General features: G+C 33.2%; 1 protein-coding gene and 2 long non-coding RNA genes across 3 annotated transcripts; all 3 read left to right on the top strand.

Moving 5' to 3' along the window:
• Positions 1-1,874: 1,874 nt before the first annotated feature.
• Positions 1,875-3,335, top strand: LOC133814435 (uncharacterized). The gene is made up of 4 exons (XR_009884787.1): positions 1,875-2,084; positions 2,428-2,492; positions 2,682-2,853; positions 3,021-3,335. It is a non-coding gene; the product is annotated as an uncharacterized LOC133814435 (long non-coding RNA).
• A 10,485-nt stretch (positions 3,336-13,820) lies between these two features.
• LOC133818227 (uncharacterized) lies at positions 13,821-15,457 on the top strand. Its single transcript, XM_062250982.1, has 3 exons — positions 13,821-13,830; positions 14,864-15,378; positions 15,443-15,457. The coding sequence occupies exons 1-3, from the start codon at positions 13,821-13,823 to the stop codon at positions 15,455-15,457; spliced, it is 540 nt and encodes a 179-aa protein (XP_062106966.1).
• Positions 15,458-15,575: 118 nt separating this feature from the next.
• Positions 15,576-16,039, top strand: LOC133814430 (uncharacterized). Its single transcript, XR_009884786.1, has 2 exons — positions 15,576-15,661; positions 15,769-16,039. It is a non-coding gene; the product is annotated as an uncharacterized LOC133814430 (long non-coding RNA).
• The last annotated feature ends 5,719 nt before the right edge of the window (positions 16,040-21,758 follow it).

Here is a 21,758-nt window from a genome sequence, read left to right as displayed (position 1 = left end):
AGGTTGGCGCTAATCATTTTTTAGGGGGGGCATGATTTCTATTATTCCTCTTTAATGGGGAATGTCTATGCTGCCTAATTAAATGCTTATTTATTTATTTTTAAATTTTAATTAGTCTATTTCATGGTTTTGCTTCTTAGCTGTTTTGAGGGCACATTGGTTTTTAAAGTCAGTCGATTCGGTGCCGGCTACTTTATTGGCTGCGATCAACACCCAAAATGCAAGTAAGTTCGGAGCATTTTATACTGCCTGATAATATGTTGTCTTTGGCTCCTTTGTGTGCATAGGTTTCGGGGGACAACTTATTGTATTCAGCTAACTGTTCTGTATGCCATTAGTTGCTTGCTTTACGCTTGTGGTATGTATTATCCAGTCACACGAAGAAGTTAGTTATTTAAATAAACCTTTGGACTGGATTTCAGTAGAAATGACTGGACATGAATATTTTTAGTCTTATACAGTGTCTGGTGCACTTTGATAAATTTTAGTATATAGATTAGTATGTTTTCTTTAAAAAATTAGTAATAGTTATGAAGTTAATTTGAAACTTACAAGTTGTCAAAATCATATCATCAAAAGAAGAATAAAATGATAAAACAAACAATAAGATGAAGGAAGATTACATAACGAGTAAAGCTGGTTAAGGAAGGAAACACTAAAACATTGTTAAATCCACTTCACTAAGAAACAAAAGAATTACAAGAGTTTATATATAGCTTCAGCCGCTTAGCTGAGTCCTACAAAGTAGGAATTCATAAAAAGAGGTAGAACTAAACAACCTGATCCTTAAACTAAAATTGGATAAGCTCTTAATCAAAATCATATTTAGGCTTCTTTGTTTGATGCTTTTGATAATTAATATGGTTTTTTTAAGAGTTACTATAAGCACTTATCAATGTTTTGGTAAAAGATGAAAGTATCTTTAGAATGGGTCCATTATTAAGAGTTGATCATTTATGCACTAATTTCATCTAATATAAATATTCAACTGATTGCTTTTTGACACAGTGGTAATATAATATTTTGTATTGATTGCTTCAATGCTTTTAGCCAGGTCTTAATGAGAAATTAAAATGCATAAAGCTTGGCATTTTTTTAAGGTGCAACCTGTTGGCATAATCCTTTTTGTTGCTATCATGACTACACAAGGCATGATTCTATAGCTTGATTTCTTATAAGTTTTCACCATGTCATTTTAGCTTGTGATGAGTATTTCCATCTGTTATGGTGTATTCAATATTTTCATCTGTTTTCTGTTAATTTTGTTTGCTTGTAGGGTCTACTTTTGTTTACAAAAAGTAACTTTTTTTCTTTGGTTGTCTTTCCAAATATAAATTCCCATTAGGACATTGCATATTATATAAAGGCAGATGCATAGAACTTTTAAAGAGCAGTTACTATGAATTAAGTGTGGTGCGATTATTATTTGGTTGTTATGCTAGTCACTTGTCCCTCCTTAGTGACTCTCATTGTCTATTTTGCCATTTCTGTCCTATTTTTTCTTAAGTTTTCTTAGTTCTATTTCTGCTCTGATGTTGTTCTATTTTGATGTATTTATTTCATGTATAGGTATTATATATATATATACAAGGATATATGTACATCTGTTTGTGTCTCCAGATTTAGTTCTTTCCCTCTCACCCACGATCTCATTCTCTCTCTTTCCTTCTCTGTTGTTGCAGATGTTACCATGGAGGTGGGACTGTGGGGATGGTGTTGTAACAGCGGGGACTTCAATGTGACTAGGGTACCGTTGCATTGAATAGTATTTTTATTTTTTTCTATGAAGTTTCAGGAAAGATAAATACAACATTTAAATTTGTGATTAACTTATTTAGTTCTAGTTGGCCAAATTCTTAGAAAATTCGCAGTTAATGTAATAGGGTGTTCATGTAAGATGTTAATGATGTTGGGTATTATGGTCTTGCAGCTAAGCTTCTATGGAGGGGTGCTGAGTGTTGGAATGAGTGTTTAAAGCTTTTGGGCGTTGCTGAAGCAGCAGAAGCATCAATGGATTCTGACTAGTTAAGCTCTGGAATTTCAGATTTTGATACTCACTTTCAAGGCCTCATAGTTCAGAAAAGGTCTCTTTCTCTCTCTCTATATATATTTATATAACTACAGTTGTCTCAACTTATTTCTATATTCTATTCCATATTTGTCATTTGTGAAATGTTCTGTTTTAACTAGTGTGAAGTATATGGTTGTTAGGTATGCATTTAACTGGCCTTGATTGTTTTCCTTTACTTATATTCCATTTATCAATTCAAGTTTTGCATCCCTATTCTGTCATCAAAAGCTTTATTCAGCTGTTGTGTATTCATGACAGACTTCTATGATATTTCTATGGTATGTGATATCGCATTGATTGTTAGAGATCTCGCTAGTTTCTATTAATACTTTGTATTTTCTTGATTTATCTCTTAGTGATGATGACGACTCTGAGAATGAGTCGGCACTTGAAATTCAGCCATACTTGATGGAAGAAAAATGTAAGACTGCAATTCCTTCGTTAATAATGCTGTATTGTTTTTTTTTTTTGCCTCCCCTCATTGAAGTGCTCATGCTTTTGATATTTTTTTTCCCTAGAATTTTAATGTTTTCTCATCTCCTTCTTCTTTTTTATTGTTTAAGTCAGATTTGGACTTTCTGTTTTCTAATTTTTGGGTCATCATCTGTAGTGTCGAAGCACTTGATAATCACTTGACTGCTATCCAAAGGGACCATGAACTCAGGTCCCAGATAGAAGAAAGGAAAATAAGAAGTGATGCGGCTTATGAAGGGGCCAAAAGAAAAGAGAAAGCTCTCCTGGAAGAAAAACTCCGCCAATAAAAAGCCAAAGCAGAAGCTGAGGTTTGTTGACTTTGCCCAGATTATTCATTTCTTTTGGTAGATGTCTAAAGATGGTTGTCACAGTCCTCTATTATTCTCACATATTCTTCTGATATAATCTTAATGCGCTTTGGTATATTATCTTGGTTTTATGCTGTTGTTAGTAATAAAAGTATTTTCTGATGCAGGCAAAACTCAGAGCTGAAGAAGAAAATAGAGCTGCAATGGAAGCTCAGAGAAGAGAAGCAAAAGAGGCTGCTGAAAGGGAGGCCAATGAAGCGTCAAGCCAGGCTGTTGTTCAGAAGGAAGCTTTAGGATTGCAAACTAAAGCCAAAGCCAAGGAATCTGAATTTGAAAAACCAATAAATTCAGCATCAGCAGGTAATTTGGCTACCAGGCAAATATAGCAACCTTGTACTGATCTATAAATATAATAATTTGCCCTTTTATCTAAAAATCTAGTTTAGCCCTAGTTTTCACAAAGATCAGCTAGGTTTTGGCAATAGTTCATTTTTGACACTCCACTGTATTCCCCTCTGTTTTTTTTCAGTTTATTCATGTTCTCTGTACTCTTTTAAGAATTTTTCTGTTATCTGATGTGTGAAAGGGGCTATTGGTGGTAGGTGACATTACTAAAGCTGCAAAAGCTGCACTAAAGTTGGAGCGTGAAAGATTAAAAAAGTTGGAAGACTTGGATGAAGGAAACAAGGCATTAGGATTGAATGTAAATAAGGTTTGCTCTCTATATTGTAATTCATATTTATTTGAAAATTGTTAATCTCTATTTGGTAACTAGAAACTAGTATTTTTGTTTGGGATTTTCTTGCAGCATTCTTATAGACTTTAATTGTTTAAGTATATTAAGCTTTAGTTTATCTTGACAGGAGGTTTCTACTGGTGTGAAAAAGTTATTGAGGGAATCGTCTGGCCAGTACAGCGACTTCAGTATTCTTTCCTCTTTAACTTCTCAGGTAAATCATGTAACTTACTGTTTGTTTAGTAGGATATATGTTTTTATATATATATATCTATAATATTTTAGGTGAAAATTTATGATCTTTAAGAAAGTGTTAGATGGCACTAGATGCATCAGATCAGTCCATATGTGTTGTTTTAGGTTCAGATCACTTCCAGGACTTGTCAACCAAACCCAAAGGGATATCATAGAATGTAATGTCTGCTTTTATTAGCCTTTTCATTCTTCCTTTTTATACACATTACTGTATTGAAGTCATAGGTTGTCTATGATTTTTCATGCTTACGTTTGACACTTCTATCAGATAATAGTACATATTCTTTGATTGCTTGATTGATGCTTTTGAAAGTATAATACAGATATATTTAATAAGAGCTAATAATTTCATTAATGCAACATGGATGACTATAGCTGCCACTTTAATAAGTTCTAATCTTCCAGTTTTATCAGATACTATATTGTGCAGTGACATAATATATCAAGTGACCGATTACACACATGCATAGGCACACACTGACACCTATACTTGGATTGACTGATAAAATCTTATAATTTCATTACTTCCAACATAGAAACCTAGAATTACAACTTTCATGCATTTTTAATTAATACAAGGCAATTTGGTTATGTTTTTTTTTTTTATAAAAGCCCTAGAATTACCACTTTAAGTAATTGCTAGTGTGATTCCATTATTACACTCGAATATTACAGGTGTGTAGATGTGACTGGAGCTTAACATAAGCTTGACAGCAATAGGCCTTTTGTGGACTACAACTGGCTTTATTGCAAAGAGGATTACACATGGACCTGTGGAAGAAAGGGAAACAGGTATATGACAAGTGCACAACAAATGGACTCACAACAAAGACAAGTGCACAAAGGATGATGAATTGAAGGATGGATCAAGTTTCATGCATGGTTTACTTTTGTGTATCTTGTAATTTTTTTGTTTTTCATTTTTGAAGTAAAAAATGTTCAAGATTATAAAACTTTATTATGTTATGCTTTCAAACTTAAGTTGGAACTAAGATCTCATGAAATAGACACATTCAGAGTTTGAATTAGTTATTGTTTAATGTAATACTTATGGTTTATCAATCTATTGAGAATTATATTTTATGATTAATTTTGATTTTTTTTTATCAAAATACAATAATGAAAATCTTTTAATTAAAAAAAAAACTTATAAGTACCATTATCACAATAAAAAACCTTAATATGTTATGATTTAGAAACATATTATTGTTAGGAGTGTGTCCTAAAAGCATGTAAAGAAATTTGTTTTTTTTTTTTTGCGAATAAATAAATACAATGGTTTAATTCTTATTGTTATATTTAGATTGTTAAATTATTGTTTGAATAATTTTGTAAATATCAGAAAAATTCCATATTCATTATTGAGGATGTGATCTTGTATTAGTACGAGAGAATTAAGATCACATGAATGAATAAAAATAGTCAACAACAACAAATTAAAGTTATGGAATTCTTTAATTGTAGTTGTAAGTACGGTTTACTGAGTATCATTATGATACAAATAATCTAGATTCGGATTATTGATGTGGAAAGACATCTCGGTAAAGGTGCTTTATATAATATGATTATATATGACATGGACCGATGTGAATTAAAGTCTTTATCCAAAAACCATTTAACAATAAAGACTTGTAATTCATATCAAAACTGATGATCATTTATAGATCAACCTTAATCCTGAGTGTTCATGAACTCCTGTTCATGTTTATTAAATCTTTTGATTCATTCGTTAAGGTCTCTTCAAAGAATGAGGCTAATGACTTTTGTTTTGGAGATTTAATATCATGGATGGCTGGGAACATGTATCAACAATACATAATCTAATCTTTCCTAACGGATCGTATATTAGTTCCCTTAAGGGTTAATTCTGGAACTGAATGATTTTGAGCTCAAATCTATAATTAGATTATAGATTAATTATTCACTAGTGAATTAATGGTACTTAAGGAATAAGAAGTAAATTAGAAATGTTAAATGGTAATTCTTCCATTCTAATTTATGAACTAATTAATTAGAGGGTTGAACTATTGTAAGATGGTTATATCAATGGACGACTTAAGAAAAAGATTTATGTAAAAGTATATCTATAACATAAAGAGTGCAGTTCTGAATTTATAGTGGAGTAATATCAGAATTAATAAATTAACTATTATAATTAAAGAGTTTAATTATTTAGTTTCAATTTATTGGAGCTTAATGTTATAGGTCCATGGTCCCTAGAAAGGCTCGAACAATCACAGTCAAAGGCAAATACAAAAATTGGGCAAAAATGACTTATGTGATAAGTAAAATATTTTTCTATGTATCAAACATAATTATTGTTTAATTATGTGTAATTAATTAATTAAGAATTAATTAATTATTTGATTTAACAAAAATATAATTAATTTTGAATTAATTTATTTTTGGGATTTTTGGTATTTAAATAATAATAAAATTGGGAAAAATCACATGCCTGCACATGCATGTGGTACACGTGTGGCACAGTGCACAGGCATTGTGCTACACGCATAAGAGATGGACTGAGTCCCTTGATTCCACAATTTTAGTTATTTAAATATTAAATAAATAATGAGATATTTTAATATGATTAAAATATTATTATTTAAACAAAAATCTGATAACTGATCGGTTATTTTGAATTTGTTTAAAATAACAAATATTTTAATATATTGGATATTATTAAATATTGGATATCAGTTTTCACAGAACATAAGTTTTCAGGGATAGAAAAATATCTAGGATTCTCTCAGAGAAAAAGATCAGTGACAAAAACAAATGTCATTGTTCTTCACAAAAACTAGGTCCAAACTTTATCAGATCTCATGTGTTGAGAATATCTGATAAATAGTTATTGCCTATTATTTGTATAGCGAGCCCACACTCGTTCTTTGGGTGACTGAGAACATTTTGGAAGATCTTGGTGTGAGATCTCAAGGATTTAGCCATACGAAAAGATAGCAGCAAGGAAGGACCTGAGGTAATGTTTCTATTCTTGTCCTTGATTCAATATATATATGAGTGTGAAGAAGTAGATCTAGAAATCTTATGGGATTAATCTGACAATTTGATTGTTGTTCCGCTGCGCATAATCTCTGATTTGATCAATAAAAACCAACAATTATAAGCATAAAAAATCGTTATGGTTTATATAATATAACAAACTAAAAATGTTATCAAAATAATCAAATGTAACAGTTGAAAAGTGTTATGAAAAAAGTACAAGATTAAACTTCAAATTTATAACCAAAAACTCTATCTAAATGTTATTATTTAAATATTATAGCACCTAAAAATGTGTTATTGAATAGTTTAAGATAACACTGAACATAACATTCAAAAAATGTTATAGAAAAGACTGGACTTTTAATAACAGGGGCTATGTTAGCATTTTCAGAAGTGCTATCAATAGTCCCGGTTAGCAGTTTTTAAGTGTTATGAATACTGTTTTTTCTTGTAGTGTTAGCCATTTCTTCCATCACATGTGCTAAGGAGTCTTAACCACCTCTTGCAAGGCGACGACATTATTCTTTTGCAACTTCTGGTGGTTGTTGGGGTTGTGTGGAATGTGAAGAATCGTCGTTTCCTCCTTCTCCGTCATTTGCGTCGTTATCCGCCACCTCCAGGATGCCCATGGGAAGTTGGTGTCCTTGTTCTCTGCCAGGTGCAGGTGGAAGGTCGTCATTTGCAGCTGACCGGTTTCTTGTATTCACCATTGTTGAACTTTAGCTTTCTTCAAGCTCTTAATGAAAGCACCAAAATGTTGATTAGCTTTTTCGTCAACTACCAAATTAAATAAAAGCTTAAAGAATAAGAAAATCAAACACATGGTTTTTACGCGGTCTAGGCGGGGAGGAGGAGGATTAAGCTTATTAATTGGAGGAGAAGGAGGATTAAGCACCAAAGCTCAAGTTCTCTTGAAATTTAGGCAGTGTTACTCTTGGAATTTAGGGGGTTGGGGGGTGTAGGGAGGAGGAGGAGGATTAAGCTTATTAATAAGAGCTGATTATAATAATCCATTTCCATTATGAGATTAGTTATCTATAAATAAAGATTTCCTATACATTAAATAAGTTGGTGGGCCCCAGTAGATATTTGACATGCCCAATATGAGAATGTCAAACCCACTACTTTATTGGAAAAGTGCCCATGGTAATGTTAGAATGATAGTTGCATATTTTTCCATGTTAGGCGATGTCGTGGGACGTTCTTTTTGCCGTCTGTACAGAACTGACAGCACGATCCCTGCCACCACTAGATATCATACAAGTGTTTGTGGTCCCAAGTGTCTCCCTGGTTGACACTTGGAAATTGTTCTCCTTTTTCGGAGCAAGGGCTCTTGGTGTTTTGGCCAGTTGGTCACTGCTCGAGAAGCTTTATAAGCTCATCTCCTAACTAGGTTCTCGGGAGATGGCTCTTGACTGTTGGCCTAATATCTTCTCTAGGAGTGGAAAGAACGACATACACGTATCAGGCTCCAGCCTTCGAGGAAGGCTAAACAACATGGTATTCCTGTCATGTTATCGTATGTTGAATGACATAATAATTCATGTCACGTTGTCGTATGCTGAAAATATAGACAATAATTAGTATCTTAATTATTAGAGAGGAGGCAATGGTTCAAACTTCAAAATCCTATGTCCACTTTTTATTGCTAGTATTAGAGCGATTGGTATTGAATAAAGTCTAATTTAGTATCAAATAATTGAACCCAAATAGAGGCTAATTTCAGGCCTGGTACAACACACATGGATCATACTAAGCCTAAACACTTAAAATGTGGGATGGTCTGACCAGATCTAATTCTTGCTTGACCCCCCAAAATTGGCAATCCAATATTTATTGCTTTGGTTAAAATCAAAATTAGACTCTCCTGGTAGTGTTTATCTTACGATAGCATGATAGAGATAAAAGAAATAAAGGAATATCATTAAATTAAATAATATGATTTCTTTAAATATATTTATAATTTATTTGTAATTATATTTAAAGACGTGATGTGTATTTCATTTAGAGTTCGTCTTTTTAGCGCGGCACGAAACAGACATAAGTACGACACTTCACGAAAAAAATATGGGCACCGACCAGGTACGACACGAAGTTGCAAATTGGAATGACATGACATGGGCCTTAGCACAACATGACACAACAAGCCCCAAGGCACGACACGAAAACACAAACAAACTAGCCCGAAAGCACGACACGATAAAAAACTCAATATTTTAATATTAATAATGACAATAAATTTTTATTTGTCAATTATATATAAATTAAAATGATAATAAAAGTCTTTTTTTTTTTTGAATGTTTATTATTTTATAATTAAAATAATTATAAAATATAAAATTAAAACTATATTAATTTGTTTTAAGATTTATGAGTTAAAATTTAGGCATTTATTAGTAGGTATTCAAATTCTAATAATTATCTTTAATATAATTTTGTGTAAAGTATTGTTGAAAAATATATAAAAATATCTCAAACTATAATTTAAACAAAAAATATATTTATATTGGTGGTTAGTCTATTGATATATTTCTATGAGAATCTTAGTATATAAAATTCATATATAATTGATCAAATTCTACTTTTTTAAGTAATTAGTGTAATTGTTAATTAAAATAAATATACCATTATATAACCTCAAACAATGTTTTTTATAAAATAGAAAATATATCATCAACTTTTTTTCATAAAAAACACCAAAAGGAGTATTCTACCCATAAAAGCCTATGATAACACAAAAAATGATATACTATTAAGAGGAAATCATATATGTGATTTTTTCCTAAATTTTGAAAAATTTTGTTTTTCTTAAGTTTTTTATTGCATATTTTTTTTGTTTACATTTTTGTGGGAGTTTTTTTCCCATATATTTATAAAATTTTATTTGTATACCATATTTTATCTTTTATACATTTTAGTAGTTTGCTTTGATATGTTTTGAGATTATTTTTATAATTTTAATCTATTTGTATTATTTTTTTATCATTCCTATTTTATAAAATATTTTTTTTACATAATTCTTTGAAGAAAAAAATCTAAGACCTTCATCACCATACATTTTATTCCCATTTCTTCTTATTTTCTTCTATTTTTTATCTTCTTCAATCAACATTTTATCTGTAGTAACTGATTACCACTATCCAAATAATTTTGATTTTTTTTTGTGATAGTAATCTTGTGCCAATGTCAATTTTTTTTAGTGATGTATGGTAGCTAGTTATAACAATAAAAATCAGTTTTATTTTTAAGTGTGTTGTAGTAACTAGTTACAACAATAAAAATAATTTTGGATTTTTTTAGTAATGTACCATTATAAAAATATTAACTAAATTGTAACTGGTTACTTAGTGAGATTTGGAAAAAAAAATAAACTGGTATGAAAAAAATAAACTAAATTGATCGCGAAGATAACTGGTTACAGCTAGGTCTGAAAAAAAAGAACCAGTTGAGATGGTAACCGATTACTTAGCCAGACCTGGAAACAAATAGGATCACAAATAAAAAAGCTAAACTAGTCATAATCGTAACTGGTTACAGATTCAGATCTAAAAAAAAAAAAAACCAATCGCCATGGTACCTGGTTACTTAGTCAAATGTGAAAACAAAATCAGATCTAAGCAAGCAATTCTAAATTAATCGTTATTGTAACTGGTTACAGCTAAATCTAAAAAAAAAATCAGATATGAATAAAAAAGAATTAGACGTCATTATACACGGTTACTTAAACAGATCTGGAAAAAAAACCCAGAAATCAGAACATATCGTGACTGTAACCGATTACAATTAGGTTTAAAAGTAAAAAAAATTAAATATGAAGTGCAAAATCATATTTGAAAATGCAAAATCACATGTGAAGAAGAAGAAGAAGAAGAAGAAGAAGAAGAAGAAGAACAACAACAACAACAATAACAAGAGGGGCGGAGGTACATCGCAATCAGGGGCAGGGGCGGAGGTGCGTCGTCGTCGTCGGGGGCGGGGGCAGAGGTAGCATCGCCGGCAGAGGGCTGAGATGTGAGAACCAAATGGGAGAGGAAAGAGGAAGAAATGAGAAAAGAGAGAGAGATATGTGTGATGGAGAGAAAAAGAGAGTGAGCGAGAGTTTTGTGTATTTATGAATATGGTGATCTATTTTTTATATTCTATAGAATTACCATATTAATTTTTTTTTCAAAACTTACCATATTTTGTATAATTATTTTTTCCCATAAATATAGAAACTATGTTTATTTTTCCCATATTTATGTAAATTTCTCATACTATAATAAAAAGAAAATATCTAACCAAAATAAAATTGATATACTACAACTTAAAATGTATAGGTCAATTCTCAAGTACAAACCCCAAAAAGGGGTGCATCGGTGTACTCTTCCTGTTTTCAGTACCTAGATAATTTTCGGCGTAACTTTTTTATGATTGTATATATTATAATTATTTAGAGCATCCTATAAATTTTTAAGAAATTCTGAATAATTTACAGTGTAAAAAACAAGGGTATAAAATTTAATAAACGCATAACAATTTTTTTATGTGAATGTAAAATAGCCTATTTGAGCTTGATTTTCAACACTAAAAATTATTTAGATGCTTTAAATAACTATAATATATACCATCATAAAAAAATTTACACCAAGGTACTAAATATTGAAAAGGGGTAACCCCTTTTTGGGGTGTACTGGAGAAGCCCCAAAGCCCCAAATATATATATATATATATATATATCTTGTTAATAATATATACTACCAAACATAAATACTCTAATAACAAAATCATATATCATCAAATTAAAAATATATAAACTTAAAATAAAATTATTCGAAGCTGATGTTCCACAATATAAAAAAAAATAAACTTATCAGTATATCTAATTTTGTTTCTGGTATATTTATGTTTGTCTATGTTAGATCTATTTTGGGCCTCTAATATATCTATGTTTGACTTTGGTATATGTGCTCGTTTATTTATTTGATCAGTTATCTACTTTTTTGGTCAGTATATACTTTTTTCTTTCTGATATGATTTTGTTTACCATCGATATAGTTATTTTTGTCTTTGATATATATATGGTTGTCTATGGAATATCTAATTTTTTGGTCACGTTCAGAAGCCAGTTTATAACTGACTTCTCATATAATTTTTGTAGCAGTGTGGTTTTTTATAATTTAATTTAATATAAAGAAAATAGATATTAATTATTATGAACAAAATTTAATACTACAGTAAAAGAAAGTTAATATACCATGCAAAACAATGTACAATATTTCTTTTTTGTGTTTCTTGGAATGGGACTAAGGGCACCAAATTTAATTTGTGTTTTTTTCTTCATGTCCATTTTTGGGCGTATCAATGCTCTATACTGCTATCATGATAAAAATATACAATATTTTCTCTTTTCAATTTCTTTGAATAAGTGGAGGAGCACCTTAAGCTATATTTCTTAAATTTGTGTTTCTCTTGAATGGGTGAGGGGCACCTATATTTGGGTATCTCAACATCATAAAGTATTAGCCAAATTTGTATTTCTGCATTGAACGGGTGAGATGGTGCCCATTTTAGGCACATGAGTGTCATAAGCTATTCTAAATTTTGTTTTCTTCTTTGAGTGGGTGAAAGATTACTAGTTCTGGGATGTGGACATCCAAAGCTACTGCAAAAATTTAGTTTCTTATTGTTATTTTTTATTTTTCTTACTTGAATAGGTAGAGGAATACACATTTTAGGTGCAGGGTAACCGAGCCAACACTGATATACTAAACTATAAAAAACTAATATACCATGCTAGTTGTTTACACGATTTTTCATTAATGACATGAATTGCTAAATGACACCTAGAAAAAGGAAGAACACAATGATTTTTAACGTTTTTTGGCTATTAATTAACCCTATAGTACATGAGTCGATTGTATATAAGGATGAAAAACTTGCAAGGTTCAAGTTCTCTAAAAATTTTGGCAGTGTTTATCATGCACCAAGGATTTGATCCCTTACAAATGAAGCCACAATCCTAATTATAGGTGGCTTGGGGGATTAAGAGCTCTATCATTAGAGCTAAATTATATTAGTCCTCTTAACCAAATTGTAACCCTGGGGTTTACATAAGCAATTACCAAGTAAAAGGTTGAGAATCAGCCTATGGACCATGACTTGCGTGTCGAGCATGAAACAACTGACTTTGTGCCTTCCGAGCAGCCACTCGGAGGGGTTGAGGGGCGTAATGAGCTGAAGTTTCATGGGGACTTGCATGGATTCATCAGGCGACTCATTCTTCTTTTTTGAGGTAGATTTCACCTTTTCCTGAAAATCCGCTTTATCGACTGTACGGAGGGGATAACACGTTTTGTGCGACCGCTACTTATGTCAGAGGTAGGTGGGCATGCGTGTCAATGGTACCCGTTATCTTGGAATTTCCCAAGGAAAGGTGAGCCTTCCTATCGAGGGGTGTGCATCCTGCTCAAAATGTATCTCTTAAGTTCCCCTTTGATCATAGGTTTTCGCTTTCTTGTCAGACCCTCACGGTTGGTCCTTGTGACGGTGGGTCTAGATACTCATATAGCTTATAGCGGGAGTGCGAGACTCGACACGTGTTGATCATGCACGTGCAACACATGCTTGAGTTGTTAGAAATTTATTGGGGTCACAATTGTATATATAAAATGTGTGTTGGGTCATCAAATAAAATAAGTCAAATTTATGTGGTCTATTTTGGAATAAAGTTTATGACTTAAGGGTATGTTTGTCATGATTTTAATATGTGGATACCAATTAGACAATTTCTAATTTGATGAGGGGCCAAATTGGAAATAGTTAATAAATATTACTAACTCCTTTGGCAGTTGGTAATATAATGGGTAATGGTCCCCATTTTTGTATCGTATCGTATTTTTCAGAACCCTGAATCCCCATCATCAGGAAAATAAGGCTTCAAAGGTTTTGATGCAAAATTGGAAGATCATACCCTTTTTCAAGCGATTCAATGGACTCCGGTACGCTTCCGCTAACCTTTGGCTATTTATTGTTTGATTCTCTTGAATTAATTAGGGCTAAATTCAGATTACAGTATTCTAACATTTGGTACCAGAGCATCCCTGAATTAATTCTTGAGAATGATAGTATTGATCTTCCATAAAATTTATTTTTGCAATCCTTTATATATATATATATTTTATTAGTTCATATGCGATTTTGCTAATCATGAATATATATATATATAAGTAATATATACAGTCTGCCGATTACTGTGTATATGTATGAATATGTATTACCTGTCGATTACAATCTGTCGACTACATGCCCTATATGTATGAATTTTTTTTTTTTTATTTGCAATCCTTTACAGTATCCTTTTACAAAGGATTCCTTAATGTGTATATATATATATATGAAAGTAATCATAAAAAAAAAAAAAAAAAAAACAATCATTGGTTCCATTGATACTGTAATGCGATTGCTTATATTTGAGGAGAATTTGATACAGTAAGCATTTTTTTTTTTTATATACGAGGAATTGCTTATATACAGTTTATTAATTTTGAAATAATATAGTAACAATTTAATTCAAATTTTGGTTTTAGAATTTATTAAGGATATTTAATATTTAGTTAAATTAATTGAAACAAAATATCACCAAAGTGATCTCTTTTGTGTAGATTAATTTAATAAAAATATTAAGATAATTGTGTGTATGTAATTCATGTGTTTATTAACTGACCCAAAGGTAAGTTAATATTTGACAGAGTTTCATACATACATATGGTGATAAATGTGTGACAATTATAATGTATTTTTGTGTGAATAATATGTTAGTCCAAAGATTGCATATTATTTGACATAATTTATTGTCAATGTTTGATCGCTATAACAAGAGTACCGCTTACAATTAATATTATTGTCCAAAGACTTGATATTAATGATGTGTTTGGTATCTTGAGATGGGATTAACCATAATTTGAATTTATTGTTTTATTTGGATTCTTATATGAGCATGTTATTTATGTAATTGTACTGTTCTATTTTCAGCTGTTGCTACTGTATCTGCTAATCTTAATTCAGTGCCGGTCCTTAATGGTAGTAACTTTAAGGACTGGAAGGAGAACATTTTTATTGTTCTTGGCTGCATGGATCTTGACCTTGCATTAAGGATGGATCGACCTGCTTCTCTTACAGATGCTAGTACCTCCGAGCAAAGGAGGATTTATGAGAAGTGGGATCGTTCAAATCGCATGAGTCTTATGATCATCAAGCGCGGCATACCTGAGGCTTTTAGGGGTGCGGTGTCCGAGGAGGTCACCGATGCCACAACTTTCCTTGCTGAAATTGAGAAACGCTTTGCAAAAAGCGATAAGGCGGAAACAAGTACTCTTTTAAAGAAACTTATTTCCATGAGGTTTAAGGGCAAGGAAAACATAAGGGAGTACATTATGGAAATGTCTCACCTTGCTTCAAAGTTGAAGGCACTAAAGCTTGAGCTTTCGGATGACTTGCTTGTGCATTTAGTGCTTATCTCTCTTCCTCCACAATTCTGTCAATTCAAGGTCAGTTACAACTGTCAAAGGGAGAAGTGGACTCTTAATGAGCTCATTTCATTTTGTGTTCAAGAGGAAGAAAGATTGAAGCAAGAGAAGACTGAAAGTGCTCATTTGGCAAGCACCTCTAAAGATAAGGGCAAGAAAAGGAAGAATGAGGCTGCTAATGATAAGGGTCCAGCACATAAGAAAGAAACTCAAGCCAACAACGATGGTGGTTGTTTCTTTTGCAACATGAAAGGACACGTGAAGAAGGAATGTGCTAAGTACATTGCATGGCGAGCAAAGAAAGGTACATTTCTTACTTTGGTCTGTTCTGAGGTAAATTTAGCTTCAGTACCAAGAAACACTTGGTGGTTAGATTCCGGTGCTACTACTAACATCAGTGTTTCAATGCAGGGTTGCCTGAGTTACCGAAAGCCAAGTGATGCTGAAAGAAGCATTTATGTGGGAGACGGCAAGTCGGTGAATGTGGAAGCAATAGGGCATTTTAGGTTGTTGTTAAGTACTGGTTACTATTTGGACTTAATAGATACTTTTGTTGTACCGTCATTTAGGCGGAATTTGGTTTCTGTTTCTTGTTTGGACAAATTAGGTTATTGTTGTTCATTTGGAAACAACTGCTTTAGTTTATCTATTAATTCAAATACTGTTGGAACTGGTTCTCTTATGGTTTATGACAACTTATATTTGCTTGACACCGTTGCTTCTTATAATGAAACCTTAAATGTGGAATCACGTGGTACTAAGCGTAAAATAGATAATGAAAAATCAAGTTCCTTATGGCACAAACGGTTAGGTCACATCTCTAGAAATAGAGTTGAGCGACTTGTGTCTGATGGAATCTTGGATTCAATTGATTTTTCAGACTTTGATGTTTGCATTGAATGCATCAAAGGCAAACAGACCAAAACAAAGAAATTAGGTGCGAAAAGAGCTATGGACGTCTTAGAGTTGATACATACGGACATTTGTGGGCCATTTCCTACACCTTCTTGGAATGGTCAACAATATTTTGTATCATTCATAGATGATTACTCGAGATATGCGTACCTATTTCTACTTCATGAAAAGTCTCAAGTCTTGGACGTGTTCAAATCTTTTAAGGCTGAAGTTGAGAATCAACTTAGCAAAAGAATAAAGCAAGTCAGGTCTGACCGTGGTGGTGAGTACTATGGTAGATATGACGGATCAGGTGAACAACGTCCAGGACCTTTTGCCAGATATCTAGAGGAGTGTGGAATTGTCCCACAATACACTATGCCGGGATCTCCTAGCATGAATGGTGTTTCTGAAAGACGAAACCGTACTCTTAAAGATATGGTAAGGAGTATGATCAGTCATTCAACCTTACCAGAATCACTCTGGGGAGAGGCACTTAAGACATCAGCCTACATTTTGAATAGGGTACCAACTAAAGCAGCTGCAAAAACACCTTATGAGCTTTGGACGGGGCGAAAGCCTAGTCTTAATCATTTTCACGTTTGGGGATGTCCAGCTGAAGCTAGGCCTTATAGGCCAAATGAAAAGAAGCTGGAACCCAAAACTGTGAGCAGCTACTTTATTGGATATTCTGAGCGATCTAGGGGTTTCAAGTTTTATGATCCCAAAGTAAAGAATATATTTGAAACGGGAACTGCAAAGTTTTTTGAGGATATTGAGTTTGGGGGGAGAAATACGGTTAAGGACTTTGTTTTTGAGGAGGATTTAGAATCAACCACTCTTCTTGAAGATGAGTTGATTTCTATTCCATTAGTTGCTTTTGACAATGTTCAGGATTCCAATCCTGATATTGATCAAGTTTTAGATCAAGAGCAACCAAACATAGTCAATCAAACCCCAGAGGTACAAACTCAACAACCTCAAGAACAAGTGCTTTTGCGACGATCCACTAGAGAAAGAAGAAATGCTATTAATCCAGATGAATACATAGTGTATCTTCAAGAACATGAGGATGACATTGGAATGATGGAAGATGATCCAATCAACTTTCATCAAGCCATGAAAAGTTCCAACTCTCAAAAGTGGAATGATGCCATGAATGAAGAGAATAAGTCTATGCAAGACAATAAAGTTTGGGAAGTTGTCCCATTACCAGAAGGTGTAAAACCAATTGGTTGTAAATGGATATTTAAAACCAAGAGGGATGAAAATGGTAATGTGGTGAGGTTTAAGGCACGTCTTGTAGCAAAAGGCTATACTCAGAAACAAGGCATTGATTATAAAGAGACTTTCTCTCCGGTTTCATCGAAAGACTCTTTTAGGATAATAATGGCACTTGTTGCTCACTTTGATCTTGAGTTACATCAAATGGATGTTAAAACAGCGTTTCTCAATGGCGACATTGATGAGACAATTTATATGGAGCAACCAGAAAACTTTGTGTGTGGTGACCCAAAGAATATGGTTTGCAAATTAAAAAAATCCATCTATGGACTCAAGCAAGCTTCCCGTCAATGGTACCACAAATTTCATCAAGTGATTCTCTCATTTGGTTTTGAGATAAATGATGTTGATGATTGTGTGTATCACAAGTTTAGTGGGAGTAAGTGCATATTTCTAGTTCTATATGTCGATGACATATTGCTTGCCACTAATGATATAGGCTTATTGCACGAAACCAAGAGATTTCTATCTAAGCATTTTGAGATGAAAGATCTTGGTGATGCCTCTTTTGTTTTAGGAATTCAAATACATCGAGATCGTTCTCGGGGTATTCTTGGATTATCACAAAAGAGCTATATCGATAAAGTACTCAAAAGGTTTGGCATGCAAGATTGTAGACCAGGTGATACCCCTGTCGTTAAAGGAGACAAATTTTGTCTTAAGCAATGCCCTAAAGGAAGCCTTGAAATTCAAGAAATGCAAAAGATTCCCTACGCTTCAGCTGTTGAGAGTCTAATGTATGCTCAAGTTTGTACGCGTCCGGATATAGCGTACATTGTTGGAGTATTAGGCAGATACTTAAGCAATCCAGGAATTGATCACTGGAAAGCAGCCAAAAAGGTTATGAGATATTTGAAGAGAACAAGAGATTACATGCTCACATATAGGAGGTCAGATCACTTTGAGATCATTGGATATTCTGACTCCGACTTTGCGGGATGCCAAGATAGTAGGAGATCCACTTCAGGCTACATATATCTGTTAGGTGGTGGAGCTATATCATGGAGGAGTGCAAAACAAACACTCATAGCTTCATCTACCATGGCAGCAGAGTTTGTTGCATGTTATGAGGCATCCAACCATGGTATATGGCTGAGAAATTTTGTCACCGGGCTGCGCATTGTGGATGGAATAGAAAGACCACTTAAGTTGTATTGTGACAATAAATCAGCTGTATTATATTCCAACAACAACAGGAGCTCGACGAAGTCAAAACATATTGACATCAAGTTCCTTGTTGTTAAAGAAAGGGTACAGAGTGGACAGATTTGTATAGAACACTTAGGTACAAACTCCATGATTGCAGACCCCCTTACTAAGGGTTTGCCACCCAAGATCTTTCGTGAGCACACTGCTCGTATGGGTGTTTTAGAGTATAAGGATATCTAGATTCAGTGGGAGTTTGTCTTTATTATCCTTTGTGTTTTATTAGTTTCATGAAACTTATGTATTTAGATATTTTTCTGATCAGACTTTATGTTATTAAGTTTATTTCACTTTGTACATTAAGCTAAAGTTTTGATCTCTATAAAGTAAAGTAGGACCAATTGAAAATTGACATGAATAGATCACCATGCATGTAATTTTCATACCACATTATCATGATTGATCTATGTCATTTGGCTATGTTGATGTATGTGACCATTGATGGGTTTAGTTGTGATTGATACAACGAAAATCGCTTTGATCCTATGTTGATATAGTTAATGGACGAGATTGCATATGCCTATGGTTATGATGACAAAGTTATGAGCTCAATAAGGTTAACACATTTATATATATAAATATGTGGCCCAGTGGGAGATTGTTAGAAATTTATTGGGGTCACAATTGTATATATAAAATGTGTGTTGGGTCATCAAATAAAATAAGTCAAATTTATGTGGTCTATTTTGGAATAAAGTTTATGACTTAAGGGTATGTTTGTCATGATTTTAATATGTGGATACCAATTAGACAATTTCTAATTTGATGAGGGGCCAAATTGGAAATAGTTAATAAATATTACTAACTCCTTTGGCAGTTGGTAATATAATGGGTAATGGTCCCCATTTTTGCATCGTATCGTATTTTTCAGAACCCTGAATCCCCATCATCAGGAAAATAAGGCTTCAAAGGTTTTGATGCAAAATTGGAAGATCATACCCTTTTTCAAGCGATTCAATGGACTCCGGTACGCTTCCGCTAACCTTTGGCTATTTATTGTTTGATTCTCTTGAATTAATTAGGGCTAAATTCAGATTACAGTATTCTAACATGAGTTACTTTAAAAGCACGAATAACATTAATAAACTTACATACCATAAACTTTCTTCATTCTTTTTTATTTTCCAACAAAAACAATTAATATTAAATAACAATAATGAAATTTGATATATTATAGCACAAACAATGCATATACCAAGTTAATAATAATAACAAAATAAAGTAACTTTAAAATAATATTAACCATACCAAATTTGATATACCATACCATAAAAAATATATATATTGAGTTGGAAAAATAATACACCAATAAAATTAAAAATAAAGAAAAAATCAATATAACTTTAGAATAAAATTAATTAATATCGATATACTAGGATATTAAAATCATCGTTATATATAAAAAGTGTGTATTTAATAGTTTTTCTTGATTTTAACAGTTTTGTTTGTTAACACTTTTCCAATAAGGGGAATTTGAACTTTTATGCTTAATGAGGGGTATTAAGTCAAAAAAATACTAGGCTCTTTGATCATTTCAAAATAATGCCAAATTTGTTAACAATACCCAAAATGCCCCTGCCATAAAAATCCCCCCCCCCTCACTCTCTCGGTTCAGCTCTCCCCCGCCCGAAACCCATCGAACCCAGCCCGTCTCGCCGTCGTCGAACCACCGTGCCTCCGTCGACCTCCGTCCATTTCTTCGTCAAACCCCATAGCCATTAAAATTGAAGGGTCGCATCTCCCTTTCTCCATTAACTGAAGGGTCGAAGCTTCCATTAAAACTGAAGCCTCCGTCTCTTGTCTCCGTCGACCTCGACCAAAACCCACGAGATTCAAGTGTACAAAGGTAAGTTCTTGACATATTTTTTATTTGATTTGTTAGTGTTAAAGTATAGGATTGTTTGTGTTTTTTTTTTTTTTTGGTTTTGTGTATGGATTGTTGTTTGTGGTTGGGATTTTTGTATGGAATATAGTGGGAATTGTAGAATGAATTGTTGGGCATTTTTCTGGGTTTCATGAGGTTGCTCGATAGGGGTTCGATGTTGGTTCGATGGGGGGATTGGTTTAGCATTTAAGGGATCCAAGTGCATGCTCGATGGTGATTCGATGCATGCTTGATATTGGTTCGATGGGGGTGGCACTAAGGGGTTCCAGATGCATGGTCGATGGGGTAGGAAATTAGGGGTTCCAAGAGCGGGTTCGATGGTTATTCGATGCATGCTCGAGGTTGGTTCGATAGGGTGGACCTCAGGGGTCCCAGGTGCATGGCAGGTAGGGTTCGATGCATTCTCGATATTAGCTCGACCGAGTTGGCAATTAGGGGGTTCGATGCATACTCAATGGGTCTTCGATAGGGGTGTTGTCTGGGTTCGATAAGGTAGGCCATCTGGGGTACAAGATATTGCTATAGTGGTTCGATGCAAACTCGATAGTAGTTCAATGGATATTGTAGGCTGGTTTGATGGGGTATTTCTTTATGGAAATGGTCAGGTTTCTAGTTTGATGGGTACTCGATAGGGGTTCGATGGTTGCATGTATGTTTATTGATGGATTTTTCATGTGATTCTGTTTAACTGTATTATATATTTTTCTTGCAGATGCCGAAGTTTCTTTTTCCCTTAACTAATCAATTTCTTGGTCGAGTCATATACAGGGGTAATGGTTACTTTAAAACAATCAATGACAAGTTTGAGGAGCTCGATTTGATAGAAACGGTGAAGCAATGCCCTTTCAAATAGTTTTTTGTGGCTGAGAAGTTGGACTTCTCTGTATCTCTCATACATCAATTAATGTTGCGCAAGATCCATTGCAACAAAGAGATTGAGTTGCATTTCCATTTGGGATCTAGACCCTGTAGATTTGGTAGAGGTGAGTTTGCTCTGGTTACAGGGTTGAACTTTAGTGTTGGGCCATCTGAGACTGATTTGAAAAACCACCTGACTAGTGACGGCTTAATCAAGGAGAACTTTAAAGATGAAGAAATGGTGAAGATAATGCATTTGGAGGCTGCTTTAAAA

The sequence above is a fragment of the Humulus lupulus genome, chromosome 1 (assembly GCF_963169125.1).
Source record: "Humulus lupulus chromosome 1, drHumLupu1.1, whole genome shotgun sequence".
NCBI classification, from domain to species: domain Eukaryota; kingdom Viridiplantae; phylum Streptophyta; class Magnoliopsida; order Rosales; family Cannabaceae; genus Humulus; species Humulus lupulus.
This window is presented reverse-complemented; position numbering and strand designations above follow the sequence as displayed.